This window comes from Bos indicus x Bos taurus, chromosome X (assembly GCF_003369695.1).
Source record: "Bos indicus x Bos taurus breed Angus x Brahman F1 hybrid chromosome X, Bos_hybrid_MaternalHap_v2.0, whole genome shotgun sequence".
Taxonomy (NCBI): domain Eukaryota; kingdom Metazoa; phylum Chordata; class Mammalia; order Artiodactyla; family Bovidae; genus Bos; species Bos indicus x Bos taurus.
In genome coordinates, this window is record NC_040105.1 from 89,713,497 (window position 1) to 89,732,825 (window position 19,329).

Here is a 19,329-nt window from a genome sequence, read left to right on the forward strand (position 1 = left end):
TGGTACGCAGGATCTTTGTTGTGGCATGTGAGATCTTTGTTGAAGTACGTAGGATCTTAATTGTGGCATGGGAGATCTTTAAATTGTGGCATGGGGGTCAATGTGAGTTCTTTTTAGTTGAGGCATGCAGGATATGTTAGTTGCAGCATATGAGATCTTTTTTGTTGAGACTTTCGTATTAAGTTTAATAGAGCTGAAACACAGCAAACACACCCTACCATGTGTACTTACCAGTGGCATTACCCAAGCTCTACATTTTGCCTCCCGAGATTGCAATTTCCTGACTTGCAGAGACCTGCAATTGGGTACTCCCAGGTTCCCAAACTCTAGACTTTTTGCTCTGATCCTGCAATTTCTCATACTTCTCTGGCCTCCTAGGCCAGAGGCCTCTGTTCTTTCTATACTCCCTTGAGAAGGGCCAACACCTGAAGTATACTTCCTGGTGTGACTGAAGGAGCACTATCCACAGAAATGGGTGTACAGGCCAGAGGGCGCTATGCTGCTCAAGACTGACTTTTCTGCTCCATCTTGCACACTCCGTGGTGAGGGCTCCTGAGCACACATTCACTACACCCTGGCTTCTTACTCTATTGAGTTTGCTAAAAACTGAGTCTTGTCTACCTCACATTCCCCAACCCAGTTGACATGACTTAGTGACTAAACAAGAACAAAAACAAAAATGTCAGGCTTTTTTCTCTACATGTTGGGGCCAAAACGCTGGAGCCTTAGAGTGGCCTCATCTCCAGGGGCCAATTGCCCTGAAGATCTGATACACTGACCTTTGCCTTCTTTTCCCCTTCTATGATGGCAGCCAAGAATCCTCACTTCACCTTTGCCTCCCTTAGCTAAGGGAGGGGGCAGTCTGAGAGCCCAGTTTCTGTCCTGATGAGGCGCCAGAGCCCTATCATAAAATGCATTGACTGACCCCCTTCTACCCCTTCCAGAGGCGAGACACTCTGGTTTACTGGAAGCCCAAGGGTCTGGAAGTGACCCCCAGCCAACTATCTCCTGATCTCTCAAAGGTGTCCAGATCTTTCATAATTCAACCTGGGCAGTCAAATGACTCCTTTCACCACACAAAAAAAATTCTTGGGCATAAGCTGTTTTAAGCATAAAGCAGGTTTTGCATTCTTACAGACGGTAGGTGCAGGGCGAGATGCCCTGGTCCCCCAACCCCCTGACCCCTCTCCAGCTTCCAGGGAGCTCAAGCTGAAGCTGAGCCAGCAACGACTGCAAGGACCAGAATGAGCAGAGGGCTGGGTAGTGCCCAAACCATGATAGGAAGCAGGATCTGGCATCTTTTTGAATGAATCTTGCCACCTGCAGGATTTGCGAACCTCACTACGGCATCACGGTGGTCGTAGCCAGTTGTGCACCAGGCTTCCTCCTCCCTATTTGGCAGCCGGATGTGCGTTAGACCCATTGCTCTTGGAAGCCAAAGGATTGGTTCACAGCATGCTTCATGGCGTCGAGCTGCTGGGCTGCTTCTCTTCTCGCCACTCTCAGGCTTGGTGCCCCTGATCAATTCCCACCTTCCCTTTCCAAGATGTTCTCACCTGAGAGGTGAGTCTTTGTGGAAGAACAAGCTCCCCGTCCCACCTCGTGGTTAGCCTGCTCACCTCCTGCTCTCTGCTCTGTATTCCACCAGGTTTCCAGCGGTGACACCTCCCCCATTACAGACACACAAGGTATATCCAGTGACAAAGAAGCAAAAAGGATCCAAGAGAAAGAAATCAGAAAATTTGAATACAGAGGGAGGAAAGAATTTAAGTTGTTACAAAGGCCCACAGTTTAATCCAGTTGGAAATCTAGAATTTGGTAAAAGAATTTATACTCTGGTAAGACCTTTTTCCTTGACTGACAGCTGTCTTATTACTGTGTCCTCACATGGTATTTACTTTGTTTGGTGTGGGGAGAGAGTGAGAGCTCTGTGGAATCTCTTACTCTTCTTATAAGGATGCCCTCCAGTTGGATTACAGCTGCATACTTATGACCTCATTTAATCTTAGTTACACCTTAAAGGCAGTATCTCGAAATATAGTCACATTGGGGGTTAGGGTTTCAACATACCCATTTTGAGAGAATAGGATTCACTGGCTCAGGGTCTCTGAGTACCTCTATTTTGAGGATGGCCCAGTATGTGGCTGACAGTTGCCACTCTATAATCATATGTAATACAGGGTCAAGAAGGGTAGTTTCTTGCCTCAGTGGCCTGTGAGCAACTTTTAAATGTCATGGGTGGTCAGAGATGCCACTGGGGCATAACAGAGGTACTAATTCCTCAACAATGAAGGAACCTCTGGAGATAGTAATGGAAGTGTCCATTGATTTAGACTTGGACAGATTCTAGAGTCTTTTGTCAGAAAGTTTTATCATTTTGTTAATATAAATGGTTTTACAAATTCTGGGTTTCTGATTAAATTGTATCTTTAGATGGAAACAGCTATAAAACAAGTTAATAAATTGATTGATTGATGAAAATGTTGTGACCGGAGGCTCACAGGAACCTAACCCTTTATTTCCTTTGGGAGCAATGTTTTAGTAAGTCACTAATTCATTACTTGTATTGACCTTATAGAATATAGTGTGAACAGACGCAAGTACATTGGAGGGCTTTGCCATCGTCTGAAAGTACTATAGGATCACAGTGATGCTCAGGGACTGTTCCCATTCGCATGCCCTTTGGGAGGAATTATCCCTGCTGAAGGTCTCACGTATCTTGGGTGAGCATGTCAGAAAGCTTTGGAAAGGCCAACTCTCTGCAGGGTTCAGACTGGGTACTTGCCTGTCCTCATCCAAGACACCTCCAGTCTGAAAGCATGTGATTAACAAGAGAAACGCTTGCTTCCAGAATGAATGTCTTTGAGATGACACTCTTGAGGCCTCAGAATCTGAAATGATTTTGTTGCTCGATGGCCAGATGGCTCTCAGTGTCAAGCCATTTGCTAGCCCTAAAAAGAGTTGTATACCAGATCAAGGTTGATGTAGTGACAGTCCCAGCTTAGGTGGGAAAATGTGACTTTGTGCTGGCGAATGTAGACTGGTTAGCTCAGCTCAGGAGGGCACTGAATGTGGAAGATTGCTTTTTCCAAGGCAATCAGCTGCCCCTGTTTGGATCCCCACCAAAATGGAGAGCTGTGTCCACGCTGACTCCAAGATGGGGCTCTTTAGGGGATTGAACTAATCTTTTTTCTGTGGGCTGCCTGCTGCCTGCCTCCCCTCCTCTCCACTTGCCAGAATGCCTGCCCCTTCTACTCCAGCCCTTCATCCTGCTTGATAGCATGGACCCAGTGTTTGTACCCCATCGCCTGGATAAAAGCTGGGGAAGAAGAGGAGGCTTCCTCACCGCGTTCTTCTGGCTCACTCACTGTAGGAAGAGAAGGGAGCAGGGGAAAGAACGTGTACACTCACTACTGTGTGTCTACATGTGTGCTGGAGAAGGCACAGCCTCGGAAAGGTGACAGCCAGGGTCTTCTCTGTTGTTTGTCGTCTGGGAAATAACGTGACACTTACTGATGACCAGTGACTTGTCTGTTTCAGCAAAAACTATATGAGAATGGTTCTGAAGGTTTCAGACAGGGTGCTGACATCACATCGTGTACATCTGATGCTTCTACACACTTGAGGGTTTTTTAATTGAAGTATAGATGATAGAGTGTTGCGCTCGTTTTAGGTGCACAGCATAGTGACTCAGTTTTACATATTTAGACATTCTCTCTTTTCTTTTCCATTATGGTTTACCACAGGTTAGTGAATATAGTTCCCTGTGCTATACAGTAAGACCTTGTTTATCCGTTCTGTGTACAATAGTTTGCATCTGCTAGTCCCAAACACCCAATCCATTCCTCTCCTACAACCTCCCCCCAACCCAGCCTCAGTAACCAGAAGTTTGCTGTCTGTGCCTGTAATCTGTTTTTGTTTCAAAGATATGTTCATTTGTAGCCAGGTGAAGGTTTTTAAATGAATCTTTGTATATTTAATATTTAAATATTTGTTTAATTTATTTGGCTATGTTGGGCTTAGTTGTGACACGTGGGATCTTCATTGCCACACGCAGGAACTTTAGTTAGAGCACAAGGGGTTTTTCCGTTGTGGTAGGTGGGATCTTTGAGTTATACCATGCGGGTCTTTAGTTGTTTAGTTGCAGCATGTGGAATATTTGGTTGTGGCATGTGGGATCTTTATTTGGGGCATCTGGGACCTTTAATTGAGGCATGCGAACTCTTAGTTGTGATTCTAAATCATCTCGATTTGGATTTTAGGTGCCTGACCAGGGATCAAACCTAGGCACCCTATATAGGGAGTACATACTCTTTTTTTTTTTTTTTAATTTTATTTTTAAACTTTACAATATTGTATTAGTTTTGCCAAACATCAAAATGAATCCGCCACAGGTATACCTGTGCTCCCCATCCTGAACCCTCCTCCCTCCTCCCTCCCCATACCCTCCCTCTGGGTCGTCCCAGTGCACCAGCCCCAAGCATCCAGTATCATGCATCGAACCTGGACTGGCAACTAGTTTCATACATGATATTATACATGTTTCAATGCCATTCTCCCAAATCTCCCCACCCTCTCCCTTTCCCTCTCCCACATAGTCCATAAGACTGATCTATACATCAGTGTCTCTTTTGCTGTCTCGTACACAGGATCATTGTTACCATCTTTCTAAATTCCATATATATGTTAGTATACTGTATTGGTGTTTTTCTTTCTGGCTTACTTCACTCTGTATAATAGGTTCCAGTTTCATCCACCTCATTAGAACTGATTCAAATGTATTCTTTTTAATGGCTGAGTAATACTCCATTGTGTATATGTACCACAGCTTTCTTATCCATTCATCTGCTGATGGGCATCTAGGTTGCTTCCATGTCCTGGCTATTATAAACAGTGCTGCGATGAACATTGGGGTACACGTGTCTCTTTCCCTTCTGGTTTCCTCAGTGTGTATGCCTGGCAGTGGGATTGCTGGGTCATAAGGCAGTTCTATTTCCAGTTTTTGAAGGAATCTCCACACTGTTCTCCATAGTGGCTGTACTAGTTTGCATTCCCACCAACAGTAGTGGACCACCAGAAGTCATGACACTTGACACTTTTGTGTTAACTTGAATAGAACTGAAACAGAGCAAACCTGCCCCACCATGTACAGTGGTACTCCCTCAGGCTCCACACTTTTTCCTCTTGAGATCCCAACTTCCTGACTTGCAGAGATGAGCAGTGGGGTACTCCCAGGCTTCTAACCACCAGGCTTTTTGTTCTGATCCTGGAATTTCTCCCACTCCTCTGGTTTCACATGCCAGAGGCCTTCTGCTCTCTGTACACTCCCTTGAGAAGGAGCTACACCTGAAGCACACACCCTGGTGTGACTGCAGGAGCACTACCCACAGAAATGGGTATTCAGGCCAAGGGTTCTATGCTGCCCAAGGTAAAATTTTCTGCTCCATCAGTCAGGCTCTATAGGGAAGGCTCCTGTACCCTGGCTTCTTACTCTATTGAGTTTGTTAAAAACTGAGCACATGATCTCTGTCTTGTCTACCTCACCTACCCAGACCCAGTTGCTTGCCTGTTGGTTCAACCTCCAGCAAACATCCCACCTCTGTACTCATCTCTGCATTGATCATAAGCCACTCCCAGGGCAGCCCTTTGACATCTGCCTCCCGAATTACTGCAACAACATCCCAACTTCTTTACTCTCTGTTATTAGTGTTGGTCCCTCTAGTCTGTTCAACACACTGCAGTCAGCATGATCTTTATAAATCAAGCCTGATTATGTCAAGAACTGGTAATCACATTAGCTGTCAAATAAAATCCAAACTAGCCTAGCATTGAGATTTCTAGATCAGACATGAGAAATGGTGAGGAAACATAAACACAAGCCACCATGACGCTAATGAGTCAGTTTATTTCCGTATTCACTCTGAGCCTTCCCCTTGGAAAGGGCAGGTAGCCTGGACCACACAGCTCGATGTGACAGGAAACCCACCCTGATTCCACAGAATAGTAGTATTCTCTTGCCCAGGGCCCACCTGGAACCATAAATCAATGACAAAAAAAAGGGTACATTGAATAGAGGTTGTATAGAAGGTTGAACCGGAGAAGGCAATGGCACCCCACTCCAGTACTCTTGCCTGGAAAATCCAATGGATGGAAGAGCCTGGTAGGCTGCAGTCCATGGGATCGCTCAGAGTTGGACACGACTGAGCGACTTCACTTTCACTTTTCACTTTCATGCACTGGAGAAGGAAATGGCAACCCACTCCAGTGTTCTTGCCTGGAGAATCCCAGGGACGGGGGAGCCTGGTAGGTTGCCGTCTATGGGGTCGCACAGAGTCGGACATGACTGAAGCGACTTAGCAGAAGGTTGAACAAAGGATTCCCAGATGGTGCTAGTGATAAAGAACCCTCCTGCCAATGCAGGAGATATAAGAGAGGCAAGTTCAATCCTGGATTGGGAGGATTCCCTGGAGGAGGGCATGGCAACCCACTCCAGTATTTTTGCTTGGAGAATCGCATGAACAGACCAACCTGGTGGTCTACAGTCCATGGAGTTGCAGACTCAGACATGACTGAAGCAACTTAGCATACACACACACACACACACACACACACACACACACACAGGAGGTTGAACTACATATGAAATCTATGAGGTTAATGAATGCAAATACCGAATTTCCAGGGACTCTACCCTAAAGAGCACACAACTGTGAGGATTTGGCACCTATGTTTAAACCAGTGAGGGTAACATGTTTGCCCCGGGAGCTTCCTTGAAAACCAAGGTCACTGCCATGGGCCCTGAGTTTTGGAGGTGAATCAGGTGACTATTGCTTTCCTTTTGTTCCATTGTTCCCTCCAGAAGGTGAGGGGATAAGGTGTGGGGCACATGTTCCAGGGTGAGTGTGTACCTATGGGCTGGGATGCTGACATGGAGAAGGCAGAGAGCAAGATCCTGTACCTTACCTTATAAAGACAGTACTTCTAGGTGGGGCCCCTAGGGAGGAGACTGAGGGCCAGAGGACTGGGTATAGGAGAATTCAGGTGTTGGAGCACAGACAATTCCCCTTGCTTGATAACTTTTGGGTGAGTTGGGCCAAGCACTGGTGCGTGTCAGGAGATTTGCTCCCTCATGGGAGTCTTAGATGTCATGGGAGTTGCTACTTCATGACTTGCTACCTCATGTTCTCCTGTATTTCAGAAAAGGCTAACAGCAGCAATTTAAAAACAGTAAGCACATTTTCCCATTGTTTTCAGCAAGATAGTATGTCAGTAGGCATCTAGGGTCAGAGGGAGGGAGCATGGACCTAGGTCAAAGCCTGAGGATTGTCAGATGTAGATAATACACATTATCTCTGAGGCACTTCACCGGTGTCTTTCAGATTCTGATCTGTTTACACCTGATACCTTAGTTGGGAGAGGGTAGGATACATTATCCTTTTTTGTCATTCAGATCAGGGGCATATGAGAAAAAGGTGGTCCCTGGATTGATTTGGCCAAGCCTTGGGTGAAGGCTTGGCCACCCAGCTTATATTGTCACCCTGATTATTTAACTTATTTGCAGAGTACATCATGAGAAACACTGGGCTGGATGAAGCACAAGCTGGAATCAAGATTGCTGGGAGAAAAATTAATAACCTCAGATATGCAGATGACACCACCCTTATGGCAGAAAGCGAAGAATTAAAGAGCCTCTTGATGAAAGTGAAAGAGGAGAGTGAAAAAGTTAAAGCTCAACATTCAGAAAACTAAGATCATGGCATCTGGCCCATCATTTCATGGCAAATAGATGGGGAAACAGTGAGAGACTTTATTTTTGTGGGCTCCAAAATCACTGCAAATGGTGACTGCAGCCATGAAATTAAAAGACACTTGCTCCTTGGAAGAAAAGCTATGACAAACCCACACAGCTTATTAAAAAGCAGAGGCATTACTTTGCCAACAAAGGTCCGTCTAGTCAAAGCTATGATTTTTCCAGTAGTCATGTATGGATGTGAGAGTTGGACTATAAAGAAAGCTGAGCACAGAAGAATCGATGCTTTTGAACTGTGGTGTTGGAGAAGACTCTTGAGAGTCCCTTGGACTGCAAGGAGATCGAACCAGTCAATCCTAAAGGAAATCAGTCCTGAAAATTCATTGGAAGGACTTATGCTGAAGCTGAAACTCCGATACTTTGGCTACCTGATGTGAAGAACTGACTCATTTGAAAAGACCCTGATGCTGGGAAAGATTGAAGGCAGGAGGAGAAGGGGAAAAGGGGACAACAGAGGATGAGATGGTTGGATGGCATCAGCGACTCAATGGACATGAGTCTGAGTAAACTCCGGGAGTTGGTGACAGAAAGGGAGGCCTGGCGTGCTGCAGTCCATGGGGTCAAAAAAGAGTCGGACATGACTAACTGAACTGAACTGAACTGGATGAAGAAGGAAATGCAAGAACACCTTTAGACTTTGTTTAGACAGAACACAGCATAGCAGGCACTAAGTCTCAAGCTGTTGTTGTTGTGTGTGTGTGTGTGTGTGTGTGTGTGTGTGTGTGTTGGGGAGGCCAGTAGGTGGGACAGTTGCATATGAATGGAGTGTGTGGCAGGTTTGGGGAAAGCAGAGAACAAACATGAACACTCTGGTACAGGTATCCTAGGACGTAGGTTCTCTGCCTGGCCTACAACTGCAGCATCATCTGGAGAGGAAGGATGCTCAGCCCCAAAGAGCAGGAGAAGAGGATGGCCAGCATCTGCCAGGGGCCTGTAAGTACTGCAAGGGCAAGGTTAAAATTGCCGGGGTGTCACTCTGGGATAAAAGAGGACCTGAGAAGATATTCGCAACTTGAATGTGAAAGAGAGTGAGGCTCTAGGATTCAAGGAGTGAGCATTACTGGGTTACATTGTGAATTGCATTTAATGGAAGAAAGTGAGAGGCAGCAGGAGAATGAGAGCTGAAACTGGACACAGATGAGTAGAGTAGTAAGGAGAAAGGATGAGGGATGAGGATAAAGAACAGTGAGAATGTGAAAGAAAGTGCTGCCAAGAAAAGTGGTAGTTTCATGTCAACAGTCCTTGAAACCCATTCAAACCAGTGCATACTCCACAGGCAAGTTGAGCCCAAGCCCATCCCCTGGTCTTTGAGGTAATCAGTGGCAAGAAGGATCCAGGCAGTGGCACTTACCCCGTGAGAGTCACCTCTCCTCCCACCTCTCCCTCTCTTCAGGCAGGACTTTGGGGAATTTGGTTCAACGGCCTCAGAGTTTGGGGACTCCTAGATCTCCCTGTGCATGCTCACACCAGACTGAATCGAGTCTTTGTGTCAGAGGTGAAGTAGTGTCTAAGACTAATCCATTCTTCCTCTTCCCCAACAAGTTCACCAGCAGACGCCTTAACAACTTTGTCCCATTCAGGTTCAGTTAGCACATTTAATGTTCTTTGAGAAGGGGCAGTGAGAAGAAGAGGAGGAGGTGCCAGGGTGAAGCTTGCACAGCTTCTTCCCACTGGGCCAGAGACCTGGAAGCCAGAGTGTTGTGAACAGCAGCTGCTTGAGGGCTTATACTTTGCATGTAAGTTAAATAAGCAGGCTGACAACATAAGCAGGGTCAAATCAATCCAGGGACTATCTTTTTCTCATATGTCTCAGATCTGCATGACAAAAAAGGATAATGTATCCCATCCTCTCCCAACTAAGATATCAAGTGTGAAACAGATCAGAATGTGAAAGATACTGGTGAAGTGCCTCAGAGATAATGTGTATTATCTACATCTGACAATCCCCAGACTTTGACCTTGGTCCATGCTCCCTCCCTCTGACCCCATATGCCTATTTACAAGCTCAAGAACTGACTCATTTGAAATGACCCTGATGCTGCAAAAGACTGAAGGCAGGAGGAGAAGGGGACGGCAGAGGATGAGATGGTTAGATGGCATCACTAACTCAATGGACATGAGTTTGAGTAAACTCCAGAAGTTGGTGATGGATCGGGAGGCCTGGTGTGCTGCAGTCCATGGGGTCACAAATAGTCGGACACAACTGAACAACTGAACTAAACACATTCACTCAATAAAATGCATGCTTATACATGCATTCCCTCAAACCTTCTCACATTCACACACACACACACACACACACACACACACACACACACATTCTATATGTTCCTGATCACATATTCATACATTTCCCCAGGTACAACATACTCACAAAGAACATTGTATTCATATGCTTACAGATGAATATGCTCACACTTAACATGAAGTTCACACATTTACACACACACACACAGATGCTCTAATACACTCACATGCACACACTTGCACATTAGCTCACAGAAATATACTCTGCTTTCACATGCTCATACACATATTCATTCACATACACACGAATATGGTAACATTCATGTCCATGGTCACAAATTCACTCATCCATAGGAAAAGTCCCATTCACTTTACAAATGTAAACTCATATTTGAATAGGCACCACGGTCACTCTCACATGTGCTTATATACATGTACAAGGTCACATTCACTTGCACAGACATGGTCATACACTTATTTGCTCACAGTAACTACTAATACATTCACATCAATGTGCTGGGAAAATCAATCATTGTCATGCTTACATTCTACGTTCATACTCACATATACATTAACATGCTCAGAAATAGGAATGTGTTCACATGCACAAAGAAGCTCACACATTTACTCATATACACTCTCACAAATTCATTCACTCAAATATACTAATGTCATTGACCCTTGTGTGATGCAGGGGTTAGGGGTACGGACCCTCCATGTGCACTTAAATATATATAATATATGGTTTACTCTTTGAATATCAGGTTCCTGTGAATCCAGGATTTTACCTCACAGCTAATACATATTGTGTAGTACTTGCTATTGAACAAATTTGCATTTATGTGGATCTGCACTGTTAAAACCTTTGTTGTTTTAGGGTCAGAAGTGCTTTTAAAATATCATATGGAAATTCCCTGGAAGTCCAGTAGTTAGTACTCTACACGTTCACCGCTGTGGCCCTGGGTTCAATCCCTGGTCCAGAAACTAAGTGCCATGAGGCACATGGCATGGGCAGAAAAAAAAGTGAGACAAATAAGCATGCTTGCATTTTCACTTACATACACAAGCATGCTAATATCCCTGTATGTTATCACCTGTTCACTTACATGCATGAACTTGCACATTTATTTAATGACACAAGCATATTCCTATGAACACACTCATACTTGGAAAAAACACACCAATTTATTTTCCAACACAGACATTGTTATATGACGGGGCCAAAGATGGTCTCTCTTTATGTCTTCACAACAAGCTGGAATCCATTAGCCAAAAAGCCAGCCAGCACCAAACTCAATTTTCACACATTCAGTTGCTTTAAATATTGGCTTGCCCAAACAGTTTGTTTGGACTTTTCCCTAACATCTTATGGCAAAACCCAAAAGAGCATTTTGGCCAACCCAAAATATTCCAGATAAGCAGATTTTAATTCATTTAGAAGGCTTCCCTGATGGCTCAGTGGTAAACAATGCCTGCCAGTACAGGAGATACAAAAGATGTTGGTTCGATCCCTGGGTCAGGAAGATCACCTGATTGGGACAAATACACAGAAAAACTAGCCTTTTGGGTGGATGACTGTCAGTTAAGTGTTGGCTTCTGAGCTCCAAGCAGACCTACGGCTTAGTCACAGGGATATTCTCAGATCGGATGTAAGATACAGCAAAGATGATGAGGATGAAGATGATGAAACCCAAGGGTTTCTTGTCAAGACTGTTTTTGGGATCCTAGATCAAGTCTGTGTGAAGGCTTGCTCTAGGATCTTGTGCTAGGCTTGGAGGAAATGAAGGGAGAGAGTTGGAAAATGAACAGAACTAGGAGGCCTGAGTCTCATTTGCTGACCACCTGGCCTCTTGGCTTGAATTCCCAGACCTCACCATGGGAAGAGGGAGAACCTGAATGGCACCTGTATTAATCTCAGTGGTTGCCAGAATGGCACCTGAGATGGAGGAAGAACAGGTAGTATCTATTAGGAACAAAGTGGATACACTGACCATACAGTGTCATTTCCTAAACGATGGGTCAGAAGCAGCTTCCATGTTTACTGTGACATAGGCAGCAGAGTGAGCTCAGTGTGTAATGGGTAAATTTCCTGAAAACTAAATGTCTGTCAATAAAAGAATAAGGTTCATGGAGTTCAGAAAAGTAATGCACACCTATTCAAAACAACTAGGTAAATTAATTTGTATTGAGAATGACATGTGCAGGGTATTAATGAGTAAAGTAAATAAGCAAAAACAGTTATCTGCAAGATCCACTTATTAGCTCCTCTACTCCTGCCAGCTCCTTTCTGTCCCCATGCACACCTAGCACTTCCTTCTGAGGCTACTCAAGTTTCATCCCAGACGTGATGAATAAAGCCTGCACCATTTCCTGCTGCTCCTGGGAGAGGGTGTGCGTGGAACTGGAGGTGAGTGTAGGTACTGGGATGGAGGATGCAGATGCTGAGCCTCACTGGGACTGGCTTTGCTCACAAACAGCTCGTCATTCACTATACAAACACTGGGGAGAAAATGCATATTTGGACAACTGATGGATAAACCACCCACACCCCCAGTCTTGACTGCTCCCACTGCCAGTCAGCAACCAGATTCCTTCCATCCCCCTCCTGTGTCTGTCCACAGGCTCCTTGACTGTTACTCTGCCCCTTGCATAGAGCCCACCTTCGGAGAGATTGTCTACCAGCTTCACTCAGTGGATAGGCTGATCCCCAACCCAGGAACAACTTTACAATTACCCTGAACAGTAGCCCAGTACACTCCAGTAGAAGAGTGTACAGTCTGATCCCCATTTTCAGAAGAAGACACTGAGTCACAGACAGATCATATGACTTGACCAAGGTCACACAGTGAGTGTTGAGTCAAGGAAAGAGCCTATATGCCGATTCCAGAGCCCATACTCTTCCTAACCACTAGGCTAGACTGGTCCTTGGCTCTCCCTGCTGACTTTCCATAATACTGAGTAAACCTAAGGTCTGCATCCACATACCCAGGACCCTGAGCCCAGGCTGGATGGGGATTTCTGCCCAGAACACGGCTCTCACCTGGAAGGGCTGGCAGGGGTAGCAATGAAGGTCCGGGTGAAGGCACGCACACAGCCAGGAGACGTTCCTTCCACTTCAACAACAAAGAGTAAGAGTACCCCTTACAGCCCCCACATAATTTACAGGCTCCCATGTCATTCCCCAGTCAGGGTCTGACTTGACAGTTAGGCTGAGGGGACAGTTGTTCCCTTGGGGAGCCAGGGTGTTGGGAATGGGGAGGGCAACTGTAGGAGCCGTCTGCTCCCAATAACATGTTCCATGACAAAAGCTTCACAAGTTCATGTGATGCATTTTTCACACCTGCCCAAGAGGTGCACATTATGACTCCATTTTGCAAATGAGGAAACTATAATGGCCCAAGTTCTCAATGTAAGGATCTGGGATGGGAGCCACTAAACTCGACATCCTATGTCACCAATGCCCAGGCTAGAAAGGGCAGGCACGGACGCACTTCAAACCTGAACTGTGGGAAGACTTGAGGGCTGGAGGGGAGCAGAGGAGAGGAAAGGGGAGTGGAGAGGAGTGGACTGGAGGGAAACTGGAAGGGTTTTGGTGGAGGGGGTCCATGATGGGGGGAAGGATCTACACATACCTTCCTTGAACACCCCGTTGACAGAGAAGCAGAGCATCATTTCCTGAGAGAGACCAACCTAGTTACTCAGCTACCCCTAAACATCTTCCCTACGATGTGCTTCCTGTCCCGCCCCCCCGCCCAACACCAAGGGAGGAGCACCTGCTCACCATCTGAAAACACATGTCCACCACGAAGGAGCTGAAGTCATGCTGAGTTTTGGGCAACGCACAGAGGGTATGCACAATGTCATGTTTTGTGTGTTTCATCATCTGGACACGCAGGTCTGTGGGGGAGGGGAAGAAAGCAAAGGTCATGTCTGCCATGCCATGGACCCTATGATTGGCCCCCTTACCACCCTTTCTGGCCCAGTCTTCCCACCACACACTCACTGGGGTCCTTGAGTATCTTCATATTCCTGTTGTCCAAGAAGTAAGCACACGTGCTGCTTCTAGGAGACAGAGAGGAACAGTAGGTGGTGGTCCGGCCACCATAGGTGTCAGCAGGAGCTGGCCTGCATCTACTGGGGAACCACATGGCCTGGGGGAAGAGTCTAGGCTGTGATACTCACAGAGCTGGGTCCTTGGGTTGGAATGGAATGGCCAGGGAGAAGCAGGCCTCCTCATGATAAGCACCCAGGAGTCCCTGGCGGTCCCCATAGTCATGGATCAAGTAATACCTGAGGGGGAGCAGTGAAGACAGTACATCTGTGTGGTCTGGAGCTTTGGTGGCCTCCCCTGTCCTAGCCCTCCCCTTGCTCAGATTCTCAGGAGTACTTACTGCTGCAGGAATTTCAGGATTAGACTCTTCAACTCTTCAGATCCAAAGAAGCTTCCCTAGAATCAAAACAGTCCTCAGGACCAGGGCTGACACCTCCTCATGTACCACCTAGAACCCTGCTGGATCCTCTGGGCTCACCTTGCACATTGGTAAGCACTTGGGGGCTTCCACAGCACATTTAGAACCTGAGAGTGTCTCCTGGCCATCCTAGGGGAGGGAAGAGGAAGTCAGCAGTGCAGTCCAGGATGTGGTGGTGGATAGTCAGGGAAAAGGATGGGCCCAGGATGGGCTGGGGGTAGGGAAGAAAGTGTCCCTGGAAATGCCGGAGGCAGGACTACATGTTCTGTCATCACCATGGGTCCCCGAAGCCTGTGGAGAACATGGCTGAAGATCCAGAGCCTTTTCAGGTGCCCACAGAGAATGGTACACCCCCCTCCCACAGGACATTTAAGGGCCAGGCTAAAAAACGGAACTTGGACAGGTCCTAACGGGTTTCCGAGTAGTTTCAGGGCACTGTCAGTACTAGTTAGAGGTGTCTGATCAAGGAATGCACTTACCAAGCTTAGTAACCTGGGGAACAACTCCAGGAGGGTGCTGCCAAAATCAAGACAAAAGAAAAATGTCAGTGAAACTGTGAACGCGACCCTCCTCATGGGAGCAAGTCACTTACAGTAATCACAGCACCCTCACCCCCAGTATTCTAGCATTCAAGGGCCCTGGTCACCACTCTATGGATGGACCAAGAGGGAGACTGTCCCCTCCACCCCTTCCTTGAACCTCCTCCTCCATTTCCTTTCCTCTGCGTAGCTCCCAGCCAGACTGTTCTGACTCCCTTCTGCAGTGCCACAGGGACCGGCACTTCAAATCCAGTCTGCAGGCCTTACTCCCCTCCATCCCTTCCTTCCTTCCTCCAGGGCCCAGTGAAGGCTGTAGAGAAAAGAAGATATGGGAGGATGGGAGCCCGGGGCTTTGCTACCTCACTTGGGAGTCCAGCATGCTGTCAAGTCAGGACACACCTCAGGGATGACCAGGTGCTATGGCAGGGAGGTGATTGAGGTGGGACTCAGGAGGTAGGGAGGGGAATAAAGACAGAAAGGGAGTGGAGGGAGGAGGGGAGAGATGAGAGAGACATAGGGGTGTAGAGACAAGGCAGAGGAAGACCTCATGTTGGTTGACTCATCACGGAAGGTGGTGCACACAGCGCTTCTGTCTGCACACATCCTTCTGGTTCCAGCTGATGACCCTTGTCCATCTCCCCTGCAATCTTCACCTAGAATTATAGGGAACACCCACATGGACCAAATGGCTCTGCACCCACACCCTTCCTTTCCCTACAAATCCACTTTCCTTTGTCTGTCGCCACCCATAAGGCCTCCCACATTCCTTTCGAAGGAGGATCTGGGTGCCCCACCTCACCTCAGTGTTGGAGAGATTCAAGTTCTTCGTGGTGGAAGCAATCTCCTTAATGGTGGACAGGCCATGCACCAAGTAGGGTTTCTTGTTGCTCAAGTACAAAGATGAAAGCTAGAATGAGGAAACAGAGTGAGGACTCCAAAGGGAATACCTGAGACATATCTGCCTCTTCTACCCAATGTCTCCCTCCCTCACCATTGGTCCCAACATTGGGGCTAGGTCCTCACCATGGGCCTGATCCCTGGATGGATGTTCAGGGAGGTAGCTGTGCTATTTCTACGGTTCCATGTCGTTCCAATATCACACGGTATAAAGTCTCCAGGAAACCAGAAGGAGGGAAACACAGGCTGAGAGGGTCCCAGCTGGAACACCTCCAGCACCAAGCCCAAGCCCTCCCCATGATACCATCTCTGAGTGCTCTACTCAGACAGACCCTCTACCCTCACCTGCCCTGCAGTCACTACTGTAGCCATACCAGGGCCAAAGCGGAGTCTCTGGATGTCAAGAGCTTGCTGGCAGGCATCGTATGGTTTGTTCATGGTGAGCTGCAGAGTTAGGGATGGGGTCCAGCGAGCCTGAGTCTGAGGGTGAGTGGGGGGAAGAGGTGGGTCTGGCTATGAGGGCACAGCTTGTGTTGAGTCTGCATTACCTTTATCTGCTCCAACTTTTCAGATGTCAGTGTCTTCTGCACAGACTGGGGTGCATCACAGGGCTCAACAAAGATAGATATCTGTAGAGAACACAAGAAGGGCTGGGTAAGCTCCAGGAAATCTGTGCATGGGATCAAGCAAGACCATGCCGCTCTCCTGCCCTCTTGCCCTTAGTCAGCCCTTGACACACACCTTTTCATTATCCTCATTGCAAATCTTGCCGCTGACATTCTTCAATGCACAGGCAACGTTGGCATTCTCTACAAAGAACTGGGCCTGCATTTTCTCATAGTGAAACTGTAGGGAGAGTGACAGGAGAAGCAGAACATGAGACCAGTGCCATTTCTCTGGGCCCGCAATCTACCCCAGTTTGTCGCATCATCTCCATGTCCTGTCTTACTTCGACTGCAGTAAAGGGGACACTGCACTTCTTCTGAATCAAATTCATCAGCCACTTCTCATCATATTTTATACCAAAGGGAATCTAGGCATCAGAGAACAAATGGGAAAGAGAATGGATACAATGGAATCCAAGATTAAGGTAAGACCCAACTGTGTCTTGCTTTAGGGCCGTTTTTCAGGTTTTAAATAATTTCTTAAGATAAAACAATATCTGTTATCACTAACTTTGGTATGAGAAGGATTTTCTATATACACTTTCTTTGCATTCAGATACGCTTCCTGAAAAAAAAAATTGACTTAATATGTTTCACATGTACTTCCTTTTACAAAGTTCCAGGAGATCCACATGAGGTACACCTGGCCTGTCACTCTTGTCACGGACAGACAGAGTGACAGTCAGAGACTGTCTGACTCAACCTCCTCCCACACCCGGCTCAAGCCAAACTTCGTCATCTGGTATGAAATGCTCCATCCCCATGGCAGTAGGCTTCCTCCTTTGCTTTCAGTCAACCTCTCCCATGCTCCTCCTTGCAGTCAGTCTGTTTCCTTCATACCGCTTCTCTGCACCTGCCCTTAGATGATCTAAGAAGATACCTCCTAGTAATATCAAGACAGATTACCAACACCACTGCCCCAGAAAAGTTCCCAGCATCTCTACACAGATCCAACACGACTCTGTCATCTTCTACGTATTAGGTTCATTTAGCCAGGATACTCACAATAATCTTGAACCAGCTCCCCAAGGTCTCATCCTGTCTGTTTGTTTTCATTGTTCTCTCCGGAGGCTTTTGCTCTGTCTCCATGTTAACATGCATTTGGTCTTTTCTCTGAAAACTACTTCTCCAGTGATGGGATGGAATGGCATAGGGAGCACTGTGTGGAAGTGGAAAGAAAAAAGTGGTCCATATAGGCTTAGAAAGTCTTCTCTACATTCTCCCAAATGATACCAACGTTATAATAAAGAGTGCTCAAACATTAACCTGATCCAATCATTTTTTACTCTGGCAAGTTGGAGAGAAGAATGACATATTTAACTGCAAGGTTTTGTTGTTCATTGGTTGGTACATGTCAGCCATGGTGACTGGTCACTTACTATCTTCCTTGGATGTCCATACGAGCATCACTTTCTTTTGAATCTCTGTCTTGCTGCTGCTGGGAAGTGACCGGTTCAGACCAACAGGCGTATTGCCTTTGGGTAATACCCGAGCTTCGTGCTCTTCTTTGTAAAGAGTTCACTTTATCAGTGTGCTCTAAAATTGACAACAACATATCAGTGGTCCCAGTATCAGAAGTAGTCCTGAGTAAATATCATGACTAATGAAGAAGCATCATTCTTTATAATCTAAACATACATGCATCATAGAGCTAAAACATGGCTGAGAGACCTCACCATGGCTCCACTTTTCATGAAATGAGAGGTCGGGAGCAGTCACAGACAAGAAACCAGGGAAAGGGTCTGGATGTAGAGTGCAGTCTGTGATGTTAGGCTGTGTTCTACTTGGTTCAGGTTAGGTGACCTGGGACAAGTGGCTTTTTATCCCCAAGTCTCACTTCTCTGCTCTGCTCTATGAGTACAATAAACCCTACCCTGAAATCTACCCTGATGTGACAGTTCAAGGGTCAAAGGTGATCTGCCTCCCTGAAGGAAGAATTAGAGAAATGAAAGGTAAGTCTTATGAAAAGATCCAAGATGGAACCTGGAGAGATATACTATGGAGAATACCCTCCCCCAAAAAAGAGAATTAAAGGTGATACAATGAGTATACCTAATACATGGTTAATGTGAGCCCCATAGAGAAGGAAAGTGAACAGGGGAGAAGTGGTATTTGAAGAGAACTTGGCTGAGAAGTTTCCAAATGTACCAAGATATCAACTTAGGATAACAATATTAATAGGAGGACTTCCTTTGTGGTTCAGTGATTAAGAATCCACCTGCCAATGCAGGGGACACCAGGGTCCCTGGTCTGCGAAGATTCCACATGCCTCAGGACAACTTAGGCCCTGTGCCACAGAAACGGAACCTGTGTTTTAGAGCCTATGAGCCAAAACTACTGAAGCACATGTGCCCTAGAACCCGTGCTCTGCAACAAGAGTGCAACAAGAGAAGCCATGGTAATGAGAATCCTGTGCATTGCAACTAGATAGTAGTCCCTGCTCATTGCAACTAGAGAAATCCCTCACCCAGCAACAAGTCCCAGCACAGCCAAAAATAAATAAATAAATATATTTTTAAAAGACCAACATTAATAGGACAAAAAATGTGCTTTAAGGAAAAACGTCCTTAAAAGAAAAGACATGCATTTCCACATCATGTAACAAAAACTCAGAAAATTTCTGACCTAAAGATCCAAACTAAAGAAATATTATAGGCTCTTCTTTGGGCAGAAGAAATATCACCCTAGGTGGAGCCACACAG

At 46.3% G+C, this 19,329-nt stretch overlaps 1 protein-coding gene across 1 annotated transcript in view; it reads right to left on the bottom strand.

The window, feature by feature from the left end:
• Nucleotides 1-3,251: 3,251 nt before the first annotated feature.
• LOC113888098 (nuclear RNA export factor 3-like) overlaps nucleotides 3,252-19,329 on the bottom strand; it is a 30,038-nt gene continuing 13,960 nt past the window's right edge. Inside the window, 20 exon segments of the mRNA XM_027535421.1 lie at nucleotides 3,252-3,367; nucleotides 12,510-12,556; nucleotides 13,098-13,170; nucleotides 13,690-13,732; nucleotides 13,839-13,954; nucleotides 14,061-14,119; nucleotides 14,240-14,347; nucleotides 14,449-14,504; nucleotides 14,587-14,655; nucleotides 15,006-15,042; nucleotides 15,610-15,673; nucleotides 15,676-15,718; nucleotides 15,865-15,972; nucleotides 16,089-16,177; nucleotides 16,295-16,406; nucleotides 16,511-16,591; nucleotides 16,704-16,808; nucleotides 16,912-16,995; nucleotides 17,633-17,786; nucleotides 18,007-18,163. Coding sequence (XP_027391222.1) covers nucleotides 3,252-3,367; nucleotides 12,510-12,556; nucleotides 13,098-13,170; nucleotides 13,690-13,732; nucleotides 13,839-13,954; nucleotides 14,061-14,119; nucleotides 14,240-14,347; nucleotides 14,449-14,504; nucleotides 14,587-14,655; nucleotides 15,006-15,042; nucleotides 15,610-15,673; nucleotides 15,676-15,718; nucleotides 15,865-15,972; nucleotides 16,089-16,177; nucleotides 16,295-16,406; nucleotides 16,511-16,591; nucleotides 16,704-16,808; nucleotides 16,912-16,995; nucleotides 17,633-17,786; nucleotides 18,007-18,163 — 1,721 coding nt within the window.